Source organism: Phocoena phocoena, chromosome 20 (genome assembly GCF_963924675.1).
Source record: "Phocoena phocoena chromosome 20, mPhoPho1.1, whole genome shotgun sequence".
In the NCBI taxonomy this organism is placed as follows: Eukaryota; Metazoa; Chordata; class Mammalia; order Artiodactyla; family Phocoenidae; genus Phocoena; species Phocoena phocoena.
This window is the reverse complement of record NC_089238.1, coordinates 13,598,120-13,616,382: the sequence shown is the minus strand read 5'-3', so window position 1 is coordinate 13,616,382 and position 18,263 is coordinate 13,598,120. Positions and strand designations below refer to the sequence as shown.

General features: G+C 55.9%; 2 protein-coding genes across 3 annotated transcripts; one reads left to right on the top strand and one right to left on the bottom strand.

The window, feature by feature from the left end:
• Nucleotides 1-84: 84 nt before the first annotated feature.
• Nucleotides 85-7,985, bottom strand: YIF1B (Yip1 interacting factor homolog B, membrane trafficking protein). Of its 2 annotated transcripts, none has more exons than XM_065898812.1 (8): nucleotides 7,897-7,985; nucleotides 3,375-3,613; nucleotides 3,189-3,293; nucleotides 2,961-3,039; nucleotides 2,769-2,826; nucleotides 1,601-1,756; nucleotides 1,425-1,518; nucleotides 85-451 (listed from the first exon to the last, which is right to left on the bottom strand). In XM_065898812.1, exons 1-8 carry the CDS (start codon nucleotides 7,937-7,939, stop codon nucleotides 296-298), a joined length of 930 nt encoding a protein of 309 aa, XP_065754884.1. In that variant the 5' UTR covers nucleotides 7,940-7,985; the 3' UTR covers nucleotides 85-295. The 2 variants fall into 2 exon arrangements, with proteins under 2 accessions (XP_065754884.1, XP_065754883.1); XM_065898811.1 differs by having other exon boundaries at nucleotides 296-451; nucleotides 7,888-7,939.
• Nucleotides 7,986-10,586: 2,601 nt separating this feature from the next.
• On the top strand, nucleotides 10,587-18,048 carry KCNK6 (potassium two pore domain channel subfamily K member 6). Its single transcript, XM_065899523.1, has 3 exons — nucleotides 10,587-10,908; nucleotides 17,264-17,659; nucleotides 17,825-18,048. Exons 1-3 carry the CDS (start codon nucleotides 10,587-10,589, stop codon nucleotides 18,046-18,048), a joined length of 942 nt encoding a protein of 313 aa, XP_065755595.1.
• Nucleotides 18,049-18,263: the final 215 nt, after the last annotated feature.

Sequence of the window (18,263 nt, the reverse complement as noted above, 5' to 3'; positions counted from 1 at the left end):
TTTTGTCCCCCGCCCTTCCCCATCCCCCTTCTCGGACCGGGCCTGCCCCCTGCTGGGCACCGCGCGCCAAGGAGAGGCTGCCCACGCCGTGCCCATTACGGTTTATTGTTTCTGGAAGTGGCCGCACTGCTGGGGGTCGGCCTGTGCAGCTGGAGACCTCAGCACCTCGGCGAGGATGGGGAGGGAGGGACTCGGGCAGCGGGGTGGACCCTGTGGCCGGCAGGTGGCCGGGAGATGAGCGGCGGCAGCGCGGTGGCCACCGGAAGCAGCAGCTGGAGGCGTTGTGGGGCCGCCCTCACCGCACCAGGTGGAAGGTGAGCCAGTACATGAGCAGGGGCTGCGCCGCCGCCACGGCCATGGTCAGGTACATGCGCAGCTGGTTCCGCGCCCCACGCACCGGGATGCCCTCGGCCGCCGCCTCGGCCAGGATCTTCAGCCGCAGCGTCCGGATCTGGGCGGGGGAGGTGTTCACTCGTGAGCCCGCACTCCTTACAGACTCCAGTTTCCCCACCCCTCCGTAGGGCAGCTGGGCTCAAGTCTCTGCTCTTGAGGAACCTTGGTTTCTCCCAAATCTCCTAACACACGTGGAGGACCTGCTCCTCCTCCCAGGCCTTGGGAGAAAATGTGAGGGTTCCAAACTCAAACGCTAGGCGAGGTCTCTTAAGTGAGTGAGGTGAGGAACTTCACTGTGAATACTCCACCTGAGGGGATGGCCAGGCTTGGCCCTTTGGCCGCCACCAGCTTGTGTTGACCCTTGACAATTTTTCAACACGAGCCAGAAATGCCTTCTTTTTCTTTTTAACTTTTTTCCCCCTCCCCACCCCCCCCCCCAGAATTTTAAATAATGACTTTATCTGAGCAGATCTGGCCCACCAGCCACTAGTTTTTGCCCTCTGCTCCTCACACTGAATCCTCCCAGTACCCTGACGTGCAATTATCATCATCCCCATTTTACAGAAGGGGAAGCAGGTTTAAAGAGAGGAAGCCATCTGCCCAGGATCGAGCGAAGCCTGGGTTCAAACCCAGGCCTGGTGGATCCCAGTGCTCTTAACCAGCACCTCCACTCCAGCTGGATGAACTCTCAGAGAAGCTACTTTGAGGATACTTAACTCTTTTCATCCTAAAGGAAATTCTGGTAGGAAGCCCATCATGCAAGGTGAGTGGAGTGAGGGTGAGAGCCCACTCTAGCAGCCTGGCTGGCGCCTCCTCTTCCTTCAGGACCCCGCTTGGACACCCCCTCTTCCAGGAAGCTCTCTGGACCCTCAGGCTAGGGCAGCCACTCCAGGGCTCCTCAGTTCACCAGTGTGGGGCCTCTGGTCTAAACTCCCCACCTGACATCCCCTGCTTGGATGCCTCCAGGGACCCCCAGCTCTGCCCAGGAGGCCTGTGCCCTGAGTCCCATCCTTCCCTGAGCCCCAGCTCACCATGAACACAAAGATGGACACACAGCACCAGCCCAGCACCAGGTAGTAGACAACCTTTCCAAAGAGCAGGCCCATGAGGACCCCACCGATCATCCTGGGGGGAAAGGGGAAGGCTGGTCTGAGGAAGAAGCCCCAGAGCTGGGGGCTGGCGGTGGGAAGGTGGAGGGGGTACTCACCCAACATATTTGTAGCCCAAGAAGGCCACCAGGTCGATAGTGGTGAGGTCTGTGTTGACAGTGACAAGGTAGAGGCTGAGCAGGATGGCCAGCACCTCCAGTGTCAGCCAGGCCAACGCCGAGCTCGCCTGCAGCCCCAGGAGGTCTGGAGAGAACCTGTCAGCACCCAGTCTCTGTCATTCAGTTAGCTGGCTCAGACCCTCCCTAAGCATCTGCTTGGGGACAGCCTGTATGGGGGGGGGCGGGGCATGCTGAAGACCCGGCAGGGGCCAAGATGGATCTGGGCCCTGTCCTGGAAATCCCATCCCCAGTGACAGCCCAGAAAGGTCAGGGCTGGGATGGGGGAAGCACAGGGCAGGGGAGATGTGTGACCCCGTTGGGAGGTGGGTATCAGACACTTGAGCTAAGGCTTGAAGGAGTAAGGAGCTGATTGGGGAAGAAGGACCTTAGTCTCTGCCATATCCCCAGTGCCTCAACAATTAATTGACTCTAATGACAACTGTTTTCCATGCCACAAAGGAAATGAACAGGGGTCTATGAGTGAGAGGTGGGGGCCTGACGCAGGCTGGAGGGTGGAAAGGCTTCCCTGGGGAAGTAACATCGCAGTGGAGACATCATGAGTGAATAGGTGCTCAGCAGGTGATGTAGGGGAGGAACACACTCCCCAGCAAAGGGAACTGATGTGCAAAGGCCCTGGGAAGGCAACCCAGGTCCTCTGAAGAAACAGAAAGAGGACCAGAGTAGCACAGCAGAGTGAGGGAGAGGGGGAGGCAGTGCCAGGCTAAGGAGCTGGGGCTTGGTCTGGGGACAGGGGAGCTAGGGACAGCTTCTGAGCAGGGGGGGACATGGCCAGGCTCACCTCTCAGCCAAGACCTTCCTGCTGGAGTGGGGGTGCAGGGGGTGTGTGGGGGCCGGGCAGCTGGTTAGGAGAGGCCAGGGGAAGGATGGATTTAGTGTCACCCAGCACAGGGTGTGGTGAAGGGCTGCACACGGGTGGGAAAGAGGAAAGGGGCAAGGGTGACCCTGAGGGTGACCGTGCGGGCTCTGTCTTGGGCTAACTGGGAACATGGTGGGGCTCTTCTGAGACAGGGGAACCAAGAGACCTTCCTGACTGCCCCTCAGCTCCCCCAAACCCCACACCACTCTGCCTACTCCAGGCCTCTCTTACCTATCCTGGGTCCCCAGCGCCAGGCCAGCCACCAAGACGTAGGTGATGAAAGCCATGGCTGTGAAAGGGAGACACACAGACACTAGTCAGAAGAAGAAGGACCATCCAGGGCCTCCGGGCACCTAAACCTCTGCCCGAGACAGGCCCACCCAGAGGGAGAAGGGCACCGGGCTGTGGTGGGTAGGGTGAAACCTGGAATGTAGAGGTCCGGAGCGTTGACATCAAAGCGCGGGGCCACTGGTGTGTCCTGCTGGTACTGCACCTCCCAGTCCTGTGGGGAGGGCGGAGGGGGCAGGCAGGACCAGATCTGGGCTCCTGGCCCGCCTACAGGCCCTCTCTCGGCCTATCTTCCTGCCTCTCACGCCTGCCCCAGCCTGACCCACCCCTGTCTACAGGCTGCCACCCCGCTCAGAGGCTCACCTGGTGCAGGTAAGGGAAGAAGAGCAGACCCAGCTTTTTGCCCACATACATGGTGTCCACAGCGAAGTAATACTTGAGCTTGGTGACGGGGATGAAGCGGTCGATCTGGGGAGGCAGAGCGCCAACCTGAAGCCCTGGCCCCAAGGCCCCTACCTGCCCCCACACCCACCAGCCCGGCCCACTCACGTTCTTATCCACCAGCTCCTTGCCCTGCGCGGCTAGGCTGCTCCCGTAGGCCATGGCCATGTTGGAAACAGGATCACCCAGGAAGGCCGACTGGGGCGAGGCGGAGGCTGTAGGGTAGCCCAGGCCGCCAGGCGCCCGCTGGGCCCCATAGCCTCGGCTCTGGGCCGAACTCGTGTCATCAAAAAGCTGGTGGGGGTCAGTCATGCCTGGCTGGGACACAGGTACCCTCCGCTTCGAGGCTGCAGGGGGAGAAGGGTGGGGAGCCTCATTCATTTTGCAGGAGCTCTCCCTCCCACTTCTGCCACAGTGGGGCACTGGTTTTGCTGTCAGATGGGTTGTCTAGTCAGGTTTGGGCGGCCTCTGCCTGCCTGCCATCCATCCATCCATCCAAATAACAATGATGAGGAGGAGGATGACGATGACGGCTACTATGTACTGGGGTTGACTGTGCACAGCCTCTTACAAACAAGGTCTCTCATCCAGCTCCAGCCACACCGGCCTCAGTACTCAGTGAACACACCAGGCACACTCCCACCTCAGGGCCTCTTCACTGGCGGTTCCTCTGCCTGAACGCTCTTGCCCCAGCCATCCTCAGGGCTCCCTCGTCTCCTCGAGGTCTTGGCTCCGTGGGGCCTTCCCCAGCCATCCTGTCGACAACTGCATCTCCCTTCGTGCCATCCCCTCATCCCTCTTCCCCACTTCATTTATATCCACAGAACTCAGCAACAGCTGACATACTAGCCGTTTATTTTATTCACTGTCTGTCTCCCCCACTCAAATTTGAGCCCCCGCCAAGGTGAGGAGCTTTGTCTTGTTTGTGACTGAAGCCCCAGCCCCTAGAACAGGTGCTTGATAAAAACCTGATGTACAAATAAAAATAAATAAATAAAAATAAATAAATTTTTAAAAAGGGCTTCCCTGGTGGTGCAGTGGTTGGGGGTCTGCCTGCCAATGCAGGGGACACGGGTTTGGGCCCTGGTCCGGGAGGATCCCACATGCCGCGGAGCGGCTAGGCCTGTGCGCCGTAACTACTGACCAGTGCTCTGGAGCCTGCGAGCCACAACTATTGAGCCCGCGAGCCTGGAGCCCGTGCTCTGCAACAAGAGAAACCACTGCTCCCCGCAAATGGAGAGGGCCTGCGTGCAGCAATGAAGACCCAACGCAGCCAAAAATAAATAAAAATAAATTTAAAAACCTGATGAATGAATAAACGGCCATGCCCATTTTACAGATGTGGAAACCGAGGCTCAGACAGGCTAAATGACTTGTGCAAAGGGCCAAAATGAGGGCGTGACAGAGCAGGATTCCAGCCCAGTTCACCCTGTTAAATATTGTAATAATTAAACCCCAGCTGAGCACTTAAACCACACACCAGGCCATGTTCTAAACACTGTGGATTAACTCATTTAATCCTCACAACAATCCATTTTGTGTTGGTGAGACTATCATCCCATTTTACAGATGGGAACCGTGAGCCCCAAAGAGGCTCAGGCCCTTGCCCAGAGTCATACAGATGGTGTGAAGCCGGTTTCAAGTTTTCAAAAGATCCCTCCATTTCTTGTGGGGAACAGACTGGGAAGGCGGGGACAAGATGAGGGGAGGGGAGGGGAGGGGAAGGGGGAGGAAGCTGCTGAGGTGGTCCAGGTGGGAGAACAGGATGGGGTGGGCAGGGGTGGGGTGGGGAGGGGAGGGGCTGCCTCTGGCAAATTTTGGAGGTAGGAGAGGCAGGATTGCTGGAGGTGTGCTTGGCTGCGGTAGGGTAAGGAAGATGAAGGAATTCACGCTGTCTTCCCAGATTCTGGTCTGAGTGACCAAGTGGATGGGAGTGCTGTCTACTGAGATGGGGAATATGGAGAGAGCAGATTTGAACCCAGCACTCAGGCTCCAGTACCCTGACCAATAAGCCATGCCACCGCAGCAAACGTTTACTGAGCTCCTCCTCTGTGCCAGGCGCCACAGTGGGAACACGGTGGTAGGATTACAATGGGATGTGGAAGAGGAATCACATAATCCATGTCATGACTTTCTCTGCACCTCAGTTTTCTCCTCTGCAGGATGGTGTCAACACTCCAGGGCAAAGTGACATAAACTCCTCACCCCCTGGCCTGGCCCATAAAAAAGTGGTCAATCCCGTCACCTATTATCAATAACTAGCCCCTCGCCTCTTCCTCTTCATTATTTGTAGCCTGAAAACAGACCCAGGTAGTCCTCTATCCCAGAGCAAGCAGCACTGGCCCCGGCCCACTTGTCCCCAAGCACCACTTCTCTTTTCCCTCTCCCACTTCTGGCCAAAGGGCTGGCTTCCTGAAAGCTTTAGTGTAAGCACTTCCTCCCTCTTTGTTGCCCCCTCAGCCCTTGGCATTTGGGGTTCTGCTCTCACCGGTCCCCTAAATGCCTCTGCATTACCAGGCCAAGGCCGTTATTCCACTCTCCTCAGACTCAAGCTCCTCGGCAGCACTGAGGCCCTTGCTCCAACTGCCAACCTCCAACTCTCTGCTCTCTTGGCTTCTGAGACACTGTACTACCTCTTTCTCTTTCCTGTCGGAGCCCCACAAACATCGACTGAGCACCTCTGTGGGTTAGGCTGTGCTGCGGGTGAGGTGGATACAGCAGTGAACCAAAAGGGAAAAACTCATGGAGCTGATGTTCTGATCGGTCCTTCTCAATCAGTGATTTCTCTCCAGCTCCCTGAATTGTGTGCCCCAAATTTCCACCACCCTTACCCTTGTCTTCTGTCTCTCACCTAGGGCAATCTCACCACACCCATGGCTTTCACAGCCACCCACCCTGTGCCCTGGGCTGTCTCTAGCCACCACTTCCTGCCAAGGCCCCAGGGCCTCTGACATCAGTTCTCACCCACCTGGTCTCAATGTTACCCTCCCTTCTCAGACTCTGTCATCTCGCACCTGACTTAAATGTCCTCCTACCAGCTTCCCCTGTTCATTCTTAGCCCCAACAACCTCCTTTCCAGTCAACAGCCAGAATGATCTTTTTAAATGTAAAAGAGAATATTTCATGCCCTCTGCCTAAGATCGGTGCCCACTGCGCTGAGAATAAAATCCAAATGCCTAGGAGGCCCTGCATGACCCAGCCCTGCCAACCACCCTGGTTTGCTACCTCTCCTGGGACTCACTCCACCAGTCACAAAGGCCTCCTCCTCTCGGGCCCTGACCCTGCCAAGCTCCTTCCCCCCTCAGGCTTTTGAACATACGGTGCTATCACCTTGGAACACCTTCCCACAATTAACACCTGACAACACAGCACTCAGGCCTCAGCTCAAAAGATTCCTCCTCAGAGAGACCTTCCTTACTCCTCAATATAAAGCACTAGCCCCACACTGTTCTTTCTCATAACATCCAGTGGTTCTTTTTTCTCTTCCAAGTACTTGTCACAATTTCTGAATCTATATTCATTTGTCTACTTGCTTGCTCAGCACAGGCCTCCCACGCTTTTCCCTCGCACCATAAATCCCCTTCCCCAGGCTAATTCCTCATCATTCGATGTTACCTCTTCCAGGAAGCTTCACTGACACGCCTGGGCTGGGTCATGTTTCCTAATCTGGGCTAACACAACACCTCCATCCCTGCCATAACCACTCTGATCGTGCTTCCCCCATCCCAGTCCTGACCCCTCTGCCTGCTCTTCTCTTATCACAGCTCCATCACGCTAGACTGTCGCTGTCTTCTGCTCTGTACTGGTAAGCTCCATGAAGACAGGAACCAGGACTGATGGGCACGGCTGTATCCCCAGCACCGCCCACCACAGGGCCAGTCAGGCATCTTACAAAGGTTGAGGGAGGAATGCATGCATCATGTCTTAAGGCTTCCTCAACCCCTAGTCAGTTTCCGGCTTACTCCCTTTACAGTCCTAATCACTCCCGAAATTATCCTGCTGCCTAGTTTGCTTCCAAGTTTAGTGTCTGTCTTCCCACTAAACTCTGAGCTGTAAGTTGCCAAGTTGCTGCTTACTACTGGGTACCCAGATTGCAGCACAGGGCCTGGCACAAGGGAGCTGAAGTAAGATACGCTGGATGAATAAATGAGACGCACTCACACTCCCGGAGATGAAGAGGAACTTAAAGAGAGATACAAATTCACAGACATGGGAAAAGGGGATTAACAGCACAATAAACACAGGTTCAAATCTTAAATGAGGGGTAGACACGGCCCTCTGCGATCACGCAGGGCTATGAACGCCGTCCTAAGGTGCGTGGGCAACAGCCCAAGGCCACGGAAGGGTGGGGAGAGGACAGACGGCTAACTGCAAATGAATGAAAGTCGCGTTGTTCTGCACATCACACAATATCCTGCCCAAACTTGTTTTCTTCTAAAGGAATTTCCTAAAGAAGAATCGAGTCCAACACGCCCCCTACCCGGACCTGGCATCCCTGCGCCGTGCACACCTCGTAGCTCCAGATCCCTGACCTCGTGACCTCCGACCTGCGGCGACCTCGCCAACCGCCGAGGCGGCCCCGCCATGCCCCGCCCTCCTAGCTCCTCGGTCGGCCACGTACGCCACTTACGCTGCCGGGGCGTCCCCGCCGCCGCCAAGCCTGCCGGGTGCATTTTCCGCTGCCGCCGCCGCCACCGCAGCCCCAGCCACGGTTCGAAATGTGCCCGCCCGGCTCCCGTAGCCACGCCTCACCGGCCACACGACAGCCAATGGGCGTCACGATCGCGCAGACGCCACGCCTCCTCACAGAGGCCCAGACAAGCTGGCGGGTAAGAGGCGAAGACTGGAGGCCGGTGACGTTAGGCGAGAGTCAGGCCTGCAGGGCAAGGAGGGCGGAGCCCGGAACAATCGAAGGAGTAGGCGGTGTCGTGCATGATGGGAAATGTAGGTGTCGAGCGAAGAGGGCGATGGGAAATGGAGTTCTCTATAGACAAACGCTCAATTTGGCTCTTGAGAACACTGGGGAGCGAGAGAAGGGTATGGAGCAGGAGAGGAGAGACCCGTTAGTGTTCCCCGGGGGCTAAGCAGAGTTGTGCGGGCTCTAGCGCTTATACAGTTTTGGCAGACTTTAGGTATTAACGTGATTAAATAACCAACAAGTTAGGTGGGAAGAACCAAGTGTCTTTCCTCAAGACGTATTGTTAAAAAACAAAATTAGGGACTTCCTTGACGGTCCAGGGGTTAAGCCTCCGCGCTTCCACTGCAGGGGGCGTGGGTTCCATCCCTGGTTGGGGAACTAAGATCCCACATGCCAGATTGATGCGGCCAAAACCAAAAAAAAAACCCCACAAACAAAACAAACCAAAAAACCCCAAACTAAACCGAGTAAAATTTCTTAAATTAATTTTTTATTGGAGTATAGTTGCTTTACTAAACCGAGTAAATTTGAAGGCCTATGAGATTTATTCAAAAATTTATGGGGGCTTCCCTGGTGGCGCGGTGTTTGGGAGTCCGCCTGCCGATGCAGGGTACACGGGTTCGTGCCCCGGTCCGGGAGGATCTCGCGTGCCGCGGAGCGGCTGGGCCCGTGGGCCGTGGCCGCTGAGCCTGCGCGTCCGGAGCCTGTGCTCCGCAACGGGAGAGGCCACAGCGGTGAGAGGCCCACGTACCCCAAAAAGAAAAAAAAAAAATTATGAATCGGGCGACATCCCATCTAGTAAATAGAACGGAGCTTGAAGGAGTTGTACAAAATGGAGGTTTTTTTATAGAAGGAGGCAAGGAAGTTATTAGCAAAAGAAAAGAAAGAATCATTTCAGGCCAGGTCACCTTCTTTTAGTGGGAGGGTGAGAGTCTATCTTATAGAATACCTCTTCTTCCTTTGCGGGGGTAGGGGTGGGGGCGTGGGGAGTGTAGAAATGGTGAGGTCCCACATGACAGATTACCTCGCTGGTGCTGACCAGGAAATTCCAGACTGGCCGATTAAGATTACCTTCCTGGGGAAGGACAAAATTGCAGTTAGGTCAGATGTTAAAATCTAGGTTTGGTATCATGGGCTTTAGCACGAGTGACGCCATTTGGGGTCTGTGGTTTTCTCTTTAACAACATCTTTAGACATTTTCCCAAAAAGTCATAAAAATGTTCCTGTGTTGCAACCTGGTTTCCCTGGTTTGCCAAAAAACGTTATAACCCCCAGCAAGTGAGCACACACGGGCACACCTGCAAGTGAGGGGCCCTGAACATTAAGCTACCTTAGTGTCTCCTGTCTCTGCCCTCCATCTCCCCCTTTATCTAACCTGTCTCCCCCTCAGCCTCCCCTTTTCTGTCCCTCAGTCTCCTCCAGTTATCTCAGGCAAAGATAATGGTAGAAATGACTTCTGGGGAGTGATAGCCCTCCGGAAGGATGTCAGCAAGTGACCGTGTCACTGTGGCTTTCCCTTTCCTCTTCTGAGACACTGTCTTTTCTGGGGACCTTGAAGACTGTTCTAGTCTCTCAGTTATGACTCCTGGCTGCACAGTCCTCTAGGCTTCACCATCCAAGCCCCTGTCACTCTGCCTGTGCTTCCCTTATCACAGCCCTGACCCTCTGGGCTGTCACTCGGTTGAAGTGCGGGGAGCCCCCCCTCGAGGGCAGGACCCAGGGACTGTCTTGGTCACTGCGTGTCCCCAGCATCACCCAGCAAAGCGCCAGGCACAAATTGAGGGCTGAGCAAAGATTTGGTGAATAGCTAAGGATCCCCACTCTGTGAGGGCACAGGTGACACCTGGCCCTGTGGTGTCCCCTTTGTGAGTTAGACAGGGGTTCCCTCCAGGTGGACGCAGCCCCACTCCAGAACGCACGACCTGGCGCGTGGAGCGAGGGCTGGATTTCAGTTTGTCCCCTTGTCCCCTCAGCCACGCGCCCCGGTGCGGCGCACAACCTTCGCAGCCTTGAGCAATGGCCCTAAGGAGTCGGGGAGCGACTCCTCGGTCCGCGAGCCGAAAACAGACTTAGGATTCTCTCTGGCGTAGGGAGCCGCGGCTCCGGGGAGGAAGCAAAGGAAGGAAGGGGGAGGAAAGGAAGAATACCCCCAACCCAAGCATCCCGCCGGTCTCCTGGGTCCGGGAGCGCTGGTCTCCTCCCTCTCGGTCTTCACACCTGGCTGTGGGGCGTGCCTCAGTTTCCTCCACCCCGCCCCTCCCCTTTTTTCTCTTCTTCCTCTTTGGGGCGCCGGTGGCCGCGCGTCAAGCACTCCCGGAACTGAAGCCGGGCGCCTGGCGGTCGGGAGGCAGGGGCCACGTCAGCGGGGCGGCCGGGAGCTTGGCGGGCCGGCCGGCTGCGCCATGCGGCGGGGAGCGCTCCTGGCGGGCGCCCTGGCGGCGTACATCGCTTACCTGGTGCTGGGCGCGCTGCTGGTGGCGCGGCTGGAGCGGCCGCACGAAGACCGCCTCCGAGCTGAGCTGCAGACTCTGCGCCAGCAGCTGCTGCAGCGCAGCCCTTGTGTGGCTGCCCCCGCCCTAGACGCCTTCGTGGAGCGGATGCTGGCGGCAGGACGGCTGGGGCGCGCAGCACTCGCCAACGCCTCGGGGTCCGCCAACGCCTCGGACCCCGCCTGGGACTTCGCCTCGGCGCTCTTCTTTGCCAGCACGCTGGTCACCACCGTGGGTACGTGGTCGCCCTCCCGAGCCCCCGACCCGGGACCCCCTGGAGCCCCCGCCTCCCTAGGGACCCAGGAGCCTCCACGAAATACCCTGATCCCGGCGGATCATTCCCGATCTCCTCTGAGCCCAGGATCCCCTCAAAACCCCCCAACGAGGACCTGGGACCCACACTCATGGGCTTCTCCACCTTGGGGAGCCTCCATCCATGCCTTTCCTCCCAGTAGGAAATCCACCAGTTCCCTCGGGGACCAGAGCCACCCTCAGAGTACCTTCCGGCGAGCATCTGGGACCTCATTCCTCTGCCTTAACTCCCTTGGAGACCCGGGTCTGTCCAGTCCCCTCTGGGCCTAGAACTACCCTCAGAGACCTCCTGCGAGAACCCCGGACCCTCTGCCTGAGACCCTCGCCCCATCTGGACTGGGACCTCAGCCATGCTGAGCCAGCTGTCTCTGGCTCAGTCCGCCATCCCGTCCAACACTGTCTCCTGGTTCTCCAGATACGTCCTTCTGGGTTGCCCCTTAGGAAGACTTACCCCAATCTCCTCCTGACCCTGGTGCCCCAGTGAGGACCCTGAATCTCCAGACCCTCTCCAGGTGCTATCCCTAAAGACCTTACTGCCAGTAGACATCCCTCAGCCAGAACCTGGGGCCCCTATCCCAGACTTCTAGCCTTCTGGACCTAGACCACTCCCCAGCAAGGGTCCCTGTCCTCCTCCTGACCAAGGACCACCCCCACCCTCATACTCCTCTGCAGGTAGCCCTGACTCCAGACACAGGGCCCCTCTTCACGTACCCCACTCTGTCTTAACATCTTTGTATTGAGGAGCCCTCAGTGCAGGGCTTTCCTCCCAATAGGGACACCCCTGTACCCTCTGAACGTGGGACTTCCAATTCAGCAGCCCCAGCTGTGGAAGTGCGTGAGAAAACTAGAGCATGTTCAGGAAGGGCCGCTGACTTTCCAACCAGAAGCTCCCTAGCCAGGACTCCCACCCCTCCAGTCCCAAAACGGCACCAGCAAAAACCCCTACTGTTTTCCAAGCCAGGGACTCCCCATGGGGACCCCTTTGTTTATTTATGTTGGCCCCCGCATGGATCTTTGTTCCCTGAACACAAACCCATGCCCCCTGCAGTGGAAGTGCGGAGTCCTAACCACTGGACCACCAGGAAATTCTTTGCAGACCTCTTTGAACCCGAGAACCCCTAGCTGAGACTCTCACCACTCTCTGGACCCTGACACCCCTTGTAAGAACCCCAGAACCACCTGAGACCCCAGCGCCCTCCACACACGCTGTCCCTGAGAGCAGAATCGCCCCCCTCCCCAGGATGCCAGTCCAGGGAGCCGGCTCTCTGCACCTGCTACCCCTCCCCCGAGACCCCCTGCCCAACCTGAATTTCCCAAGAAAGGGAACCTCCTGGGGACCTGGGACCCCTTCAGTCTCCTCCAGACCCACAGCTGGGACCTTTCTCTCCACCCCAGCCCTGTTGTAGTCTGCTCTGGACCTGAAGTTCTCCCTCCATCAAGGACACTCCAGGCTCTCTGTACCCCAGACCCCCCCCCCACCACTGTCCACTCAAGACCATTACCACTTTCCACCCTTGACACTCTCAGCCAGAACCTGAGACACACACACCCCTCCCATCCTCCCCGTAGCATTGTCTACCACCATCATGTCCCCTCAGGCATCCTTGGGCTCAGAAGCCCCTTCTGCCTAGGGATTCCCCTTCCAATCCATAAAACACCCACACTGGTGCCTGTCCCCCTTCTTCCTCTGGACCCAGGACCCCAGCCCCAAACCAGGATTCTTTTCAAACCAGGACACTGGCCTCTGATTTCAGATTACTGACTGGACCCCACAGATCCCCTTCTCTGGACCCCTACAGCCTCAGGTGGGACTGACGCCCCCTCCCAGCCCTACCCGGGAAATCTCTCACCTCAGGGCCCCTCAGACCTGGAAAATCCCTTTGTTGTCAGGCTCTGCTGGTCTCCCACAGCCCCGCCCCAGCCCCCAAACTTCCTCTTTGCCTCTTTGCTAGGATTTGGATAGGGGAGGTGGCTGGGGCCTGGCTAGCCCAGACTCCTAACTCCCCTTCACTGCCGGCAATAGCAAGCAGCCTTTGCCTTTTGTGCCCTGTCGTCACTGTGTGGACCAGCAAACCAAGGCCCGGGGCAGCAGGGCTGGATGCTTCTCACAGACTTCCCAGTTGCTGGCTGGGCCTGCACGACCTGCTCCCCGGCTTCACTCTCCCTCTGTCTCCTCCCAGATCCTGGCTTCGGAGAAGTTGTCCCAGGCAAGACAGGTGAAGAAGCCAAACTCAAGGCAGGCACTGTCTGGGTGATCTCTGATTCTCAGTGTCCTCCCTCATCTGTAAAATGGGGATAATAACACTCCCTGCTTCACAGTAATAGCAATACCTGGTAGAGGACTTAACCACATATGGACTTTGACTCACTCAGTACAATAAGCCTTGTGAGGCAGGTACCATTAGCCGTTCTATTTTTCAGCAGTAGAAACTGAGGCCCAGAGAGGTTGGACAACTCGCCCAAGGCCACACAGGTAGGAAGTATAGCGTGCGGTTTTGAACTGAGGCTGTCAGGCCTCAGAGTCCCATGCTGTTAACCGACACACCACACTACCTCTTAGGCTTGCGTGAATGAAGGAGGGTGATGTATGTATACTTAAAAAAAATTATTCTGACATTCGTTAAAAAATGGTAGGTTATTGCGACAGGGGAGAGAGACTGAACTCGATTCCGAATATAGCAAAGACAACTGGAGAGATCTAGAGCTGAGAGCAAAGTGAAGGGGTCAGTGGATGGAAAATTACCAAGAGGAGCATGGAAGGTAGGGAGATTCTTGCTACACTGGCTCAATAGGATTCTTGCTAAATACCGGCCAAGGGCTTCGATATCAGTGGTGGATGGTGAGGAATCTGATCAGATATCAAGAGTGGGGGGATTCTCCCTAAACCAACTGAGGATTCCTGCTAAAACTGGGCTTAGTCAAGAAGAGGGCTCAGGACTTCCCTGGCGGTCCAGTGGTTTAGACTCTGCGCTTCCAATGCAGGGACGCAGGTTCGATCCCTGGTCAGGGAACTAAGATCCCACATGCCACACGGCACAGCTAAAAAAAAAAAGAAAAAAAAGGAAGAGGGCTCAGAGGAGCTGACTAAAATTTGGTCAAGGTGGGGGTCTGTGTCCGTGTGAAGTGCCGGTAATAATAACTGAGACTGACAGAGCCTCAGTTATTATTATTGTTGCTGGTGAAGCCGGGAGCCCTGAATGTATCTGGAGAAATGGAAGACCATTCGTCATTCAGAGGGACCTCTCCCACAGCGTCCCTGGTCTTGTCATAGGCCCTAGTCTTCTGAGGAAGACCTGGGGCCTGGAGCTGGTCCAGGCAGCCTTGCTGTGATTGAGGCCAGGGCTGGAGGAGTCGACTCACCTGCAACTGGGTATAGGGGGAGGGAGCGAGCATTACAGTCATGCTAACACTTTCTATGCCCGTGCTAGGTGCTACACCCTGTCCCAACCTGCATTTGAGGAAGGCATTGTTTATGAGGCCATTTTGCAGTACTCTGAGGAAACTGAGGCTCAGAGAGGAGAAGTCACTTGGCCAAGGTGATGCAGGGACCAAATAACAAAGCACCAATTTGGACTTGGCTCTCTTGGAGGTAGCAAGTTGAGGCTCACAACGCCCATTCTATTCTAACTCTATGATTTTTCTGTTTATGAGGATTTCGTGTCATCTGCAAACCTGTCATTTCAGCTAGGCTGCTGGAGTTTCTCTATCAAAAGCCTTGTATTAATGAAGCTTGGAGCCATAAGTGATAAACCTCAAATAACAGCTGCTTAAATAAGATGGAAGTTTACTTCTTGCTCACATTCAAGGGAGTCAGTCCAAGACCAGGATGGTGCTGCATGGTCCGAGACCTTCGTGTTCCTTCATAACTCCTGGGCACGGTTTCCATTCCCAAGCTCATCTCATGGTCCCAGATGGCTGCTCACCTCCAGCCTTCATATCGGTGTTCCAGGCAGCAGGAGGAGGGAGGAAAGAAGGAAGATAGGCATCTCCCTTTCTCTAAGGACACTTCCTGGAAGTTGCTTGCTTCTTTCATGTATACCTCATTGGCCATAAATTATTCCAGAGCCACACCTAGCTGCACTGGAGGAGGGAATGTCTTTATCCCAGGTGGCCACCTGTCCAGCAAGAACTAGAGGATCCTTTATTTTTCCCTAGTTTTTTTTTTTTTTTTTTTGCGACAAAATACACATAACATAAAATTTTCTATCTTAGCCATTTTTAAGTGTACAGTTCAGTGGTATCACGTACATTCATATTCTGCAACCATCACCACCATCCATCTCCAGAACTCTTCTTATCACACAAAACTGAATCTATACCCTTATGTACTAACTCCCCATTTGCCCCTCTCCTCAGCTACTGGCAGCCATCGTTCTACCTTCTTTTTCTTTTTTCTTTTTTGTCTGTGTTGGGTCTTTGTTGCTGCGCGCGGGTTTTCTCTAGTTGTGGCGAGCGGGGGCTACTCTTCGTTGTGGTGCGCGGGCTTCTCATTGCTGTGGCTTCTCTTGTTGCAGAGCGTGGGCTTTAGGCGCGCAGGCTTCAGTAGCTGTGGCACGCGGGCTCAGTAGTTGTGGCTCACGGGCTCTGGAGCACAGGTTCAGTAGTTGTGGCACATGGGCTTAGTTGCTCCGCGGCACGTGGGCTCTTCCCAGACCAGGGCTCGAACCCGTGTCCCCTGCATTGGCAGGCGGATTCCTAACCACTGCGCCACCAGGGAAGTCCCCGTTCTACTTTCTGCCTCTATGATTTTGACTACACTAGGTACCACATATAAATGGAATCACAGAGGATTTGTCTTTTTGTGACTGACTTATTTCTCTTAGCACAATATCCTTAAGCTTCATCCATGTTGCAGCATGTGTCAGAATTTCCTTCCTTTAAAAGGCTGAATAATATTCCATTGTTTGTATTTACATTTCGTTGATCCGTTCATCCATCTATGGACACTAGGGTTGTTTCCACCTTTTGGCTATTGTGAAGAATGCTGCTATGAACATGGGTGTACAGGTATCTCTTCAAGCCTCTGCTTTCAATTCCTTTGAGTATATAAAAGCCGGGGGATCCTTTTGTCTGGAAGAAGAGCTCAGGGGAAAGCCTGCTCGTATGTGCAATGCTTCCACACTTTCTTACGGGTCACAGGGCTGGATCTGCAGTCTTTTGGGCAAGACATTTTACTGTCAACATAAACCAGGCCCCTTACCACTCCAGTCATATCTCTGACCCTTTGGTTTGCTTTATTTGGGAAATCAAAAGAGATTTTCAATTACATACTGCCAAAGTGATCCAGTTTCACCCACACCTGAATTCCTCTTTATCGTGTTTCTGTTTGCAGAACTCACAGCCACCCTGGCCTTCCTGTGTTCCCACAGTCTCCGGGAGCACAGTGGGGCTTGTCACACCCATTTCAGAGTAGAGGAAACTGAGGCTTTGAGCCAGGGTAAAGCCTGCACCCTTTATTCATTATTTTGACTATCGATCAAGTGCCCACTCTATGCCAGATACCAGGGCTACAGTAGTGAACAAAACAGACAGAAGCCCCTGCCCTCCTGGAGCTGGCACCCTGTGGGGAGCCAGACAGTAACCACATAAATAAACCATACGGTATGCTAGAAGGTGTTCAGTGCTATGAAAGCAAACTAAAAAGAAGAGTTGGGTAGGAGGGTGTAACAATTTAAAGTGGTGAGGGTGTCACTGAGAAGGTGACATTTGAGCAGACCTGAAGGAGGGGAGTAAGGGAGCCACGTGGATACCTGGGGGAAGAGTGTTCCACCAGGAAAGAACAGCCAGTGCAAAGGCCCTGAGGTGGGAGCGTGCTGCCCTCAATTGTGTGGTGCCCCGTGGGTCACCATAAGGACTTTGTCCTTTTACCTGAGTGAGATGGAGCCATGGGGGGATTCTGAGCAGGGCGGGGACATGACCTGACTCACATGTTCACAGGGTCCCTCTGGCTGCGTGAGGGGGGAAGGGAGACCAGGCAGGAGGCTGCTGGGTAGACAGGACCAGGATGGAGCCGTGGGGTGGAGTGGGGCGAGTCGGTGGGTTTTGGATCTGTCTGAAGGTTGAGACAACAGACAGAAACTGGGTGTGAGTGACAAGGGAGTCGAGGATGACACCAGGCTCTTGGCCTGAACAGCAGGAAGGGTGGAGGTGCCATCGCTGGAGATGAGAGATTCTAGGAGAGGTGGGTTCAAGAGTGAAATTAGTCCTTGGTTTAGAGTGGCCACAGACCCCGGAGTGGATGCCGAGTGGGCAGAAGGTTTTCCCCCTCACTCCCACAGGCTACGGGTACACGACGCCGCTGACCGACGGGGGCAAGGCCTTCTCCATCGCCTTTGCGCTCCTGGGCGTGCCGGCCACCATGCTGCTGCTGACCGCCTCGGCCCAGCGCCTGTCCCTGCTGCTCTCCCACGCGCCCCTGTCCTGGCTGAGCCAGCGCTGGGGCTGCCACCCCCCGCAGGCGGCCCGCTGGCACCTGGTGGTCCTGCTGGGGGTCGTGGTGACCATCTGCTTCCTGGTGCCGGCCGCAGTCTTTGCCCACCTTGAGGAGGCCTGGAGCTTCCTGGACGCCTTCTACTTCTGCTTCATCTCTCTGTCCACCATTGGCCTGGGTGACTATGTACCTGGAGAGGCCCCCGGCCAGCCTTACCGGGCCCTCTACAAGGTGCTGGTCACAGGTGAGTGGGGTGGCTGGCCGGGGACCGAGGGCCGGGTCTGAGGGGGACCTGGCCCCAGCCCAGGGGGGAGTTGAAAGTCACTGCCCAATCTTTGGGGGTCCTGTAGCCCCACGGCCATTACCTGGAGGTCTGAGTCCACCCATCGCCCCTCTGCCGTCTCTGCAGTCTACCTCTTCCTGGGCCTGGTCGCCATGGTCCTCGTGCTGCAGACTTTCCGCCGTGTGTCTGACCTTCATGGCCTCACAGAGCTCATCCTGCTGCCCAATCCATGCCCTACCAGCTTCGACGAGGATGGGGACGATCGGGTGGACATTCTGGGCCGCCAGCCAGAGCCACACCAGCAATTCGCCGCCGGCTTGCACCCTGACTACGCCTCCATCCCCAGGTAGCCGGGGCAGGCGCCGCAAGGCTGCGGACCTGGCCTGCGGCTGAGGGGCCCAAGGGACTGGACTGACAGACTAGCACGTCCACAAGCACATGCAAGTGTTCCTGAGGCCCTGCCTCCGCTATCCGTCTGTCCTTTGTCTTACCTGCCTGAGCACCACCCGGATCCAGGAACCAGCATTGCCTAAGTTTCCCCTGCCCCTCCGCTCACCTCCCTGCA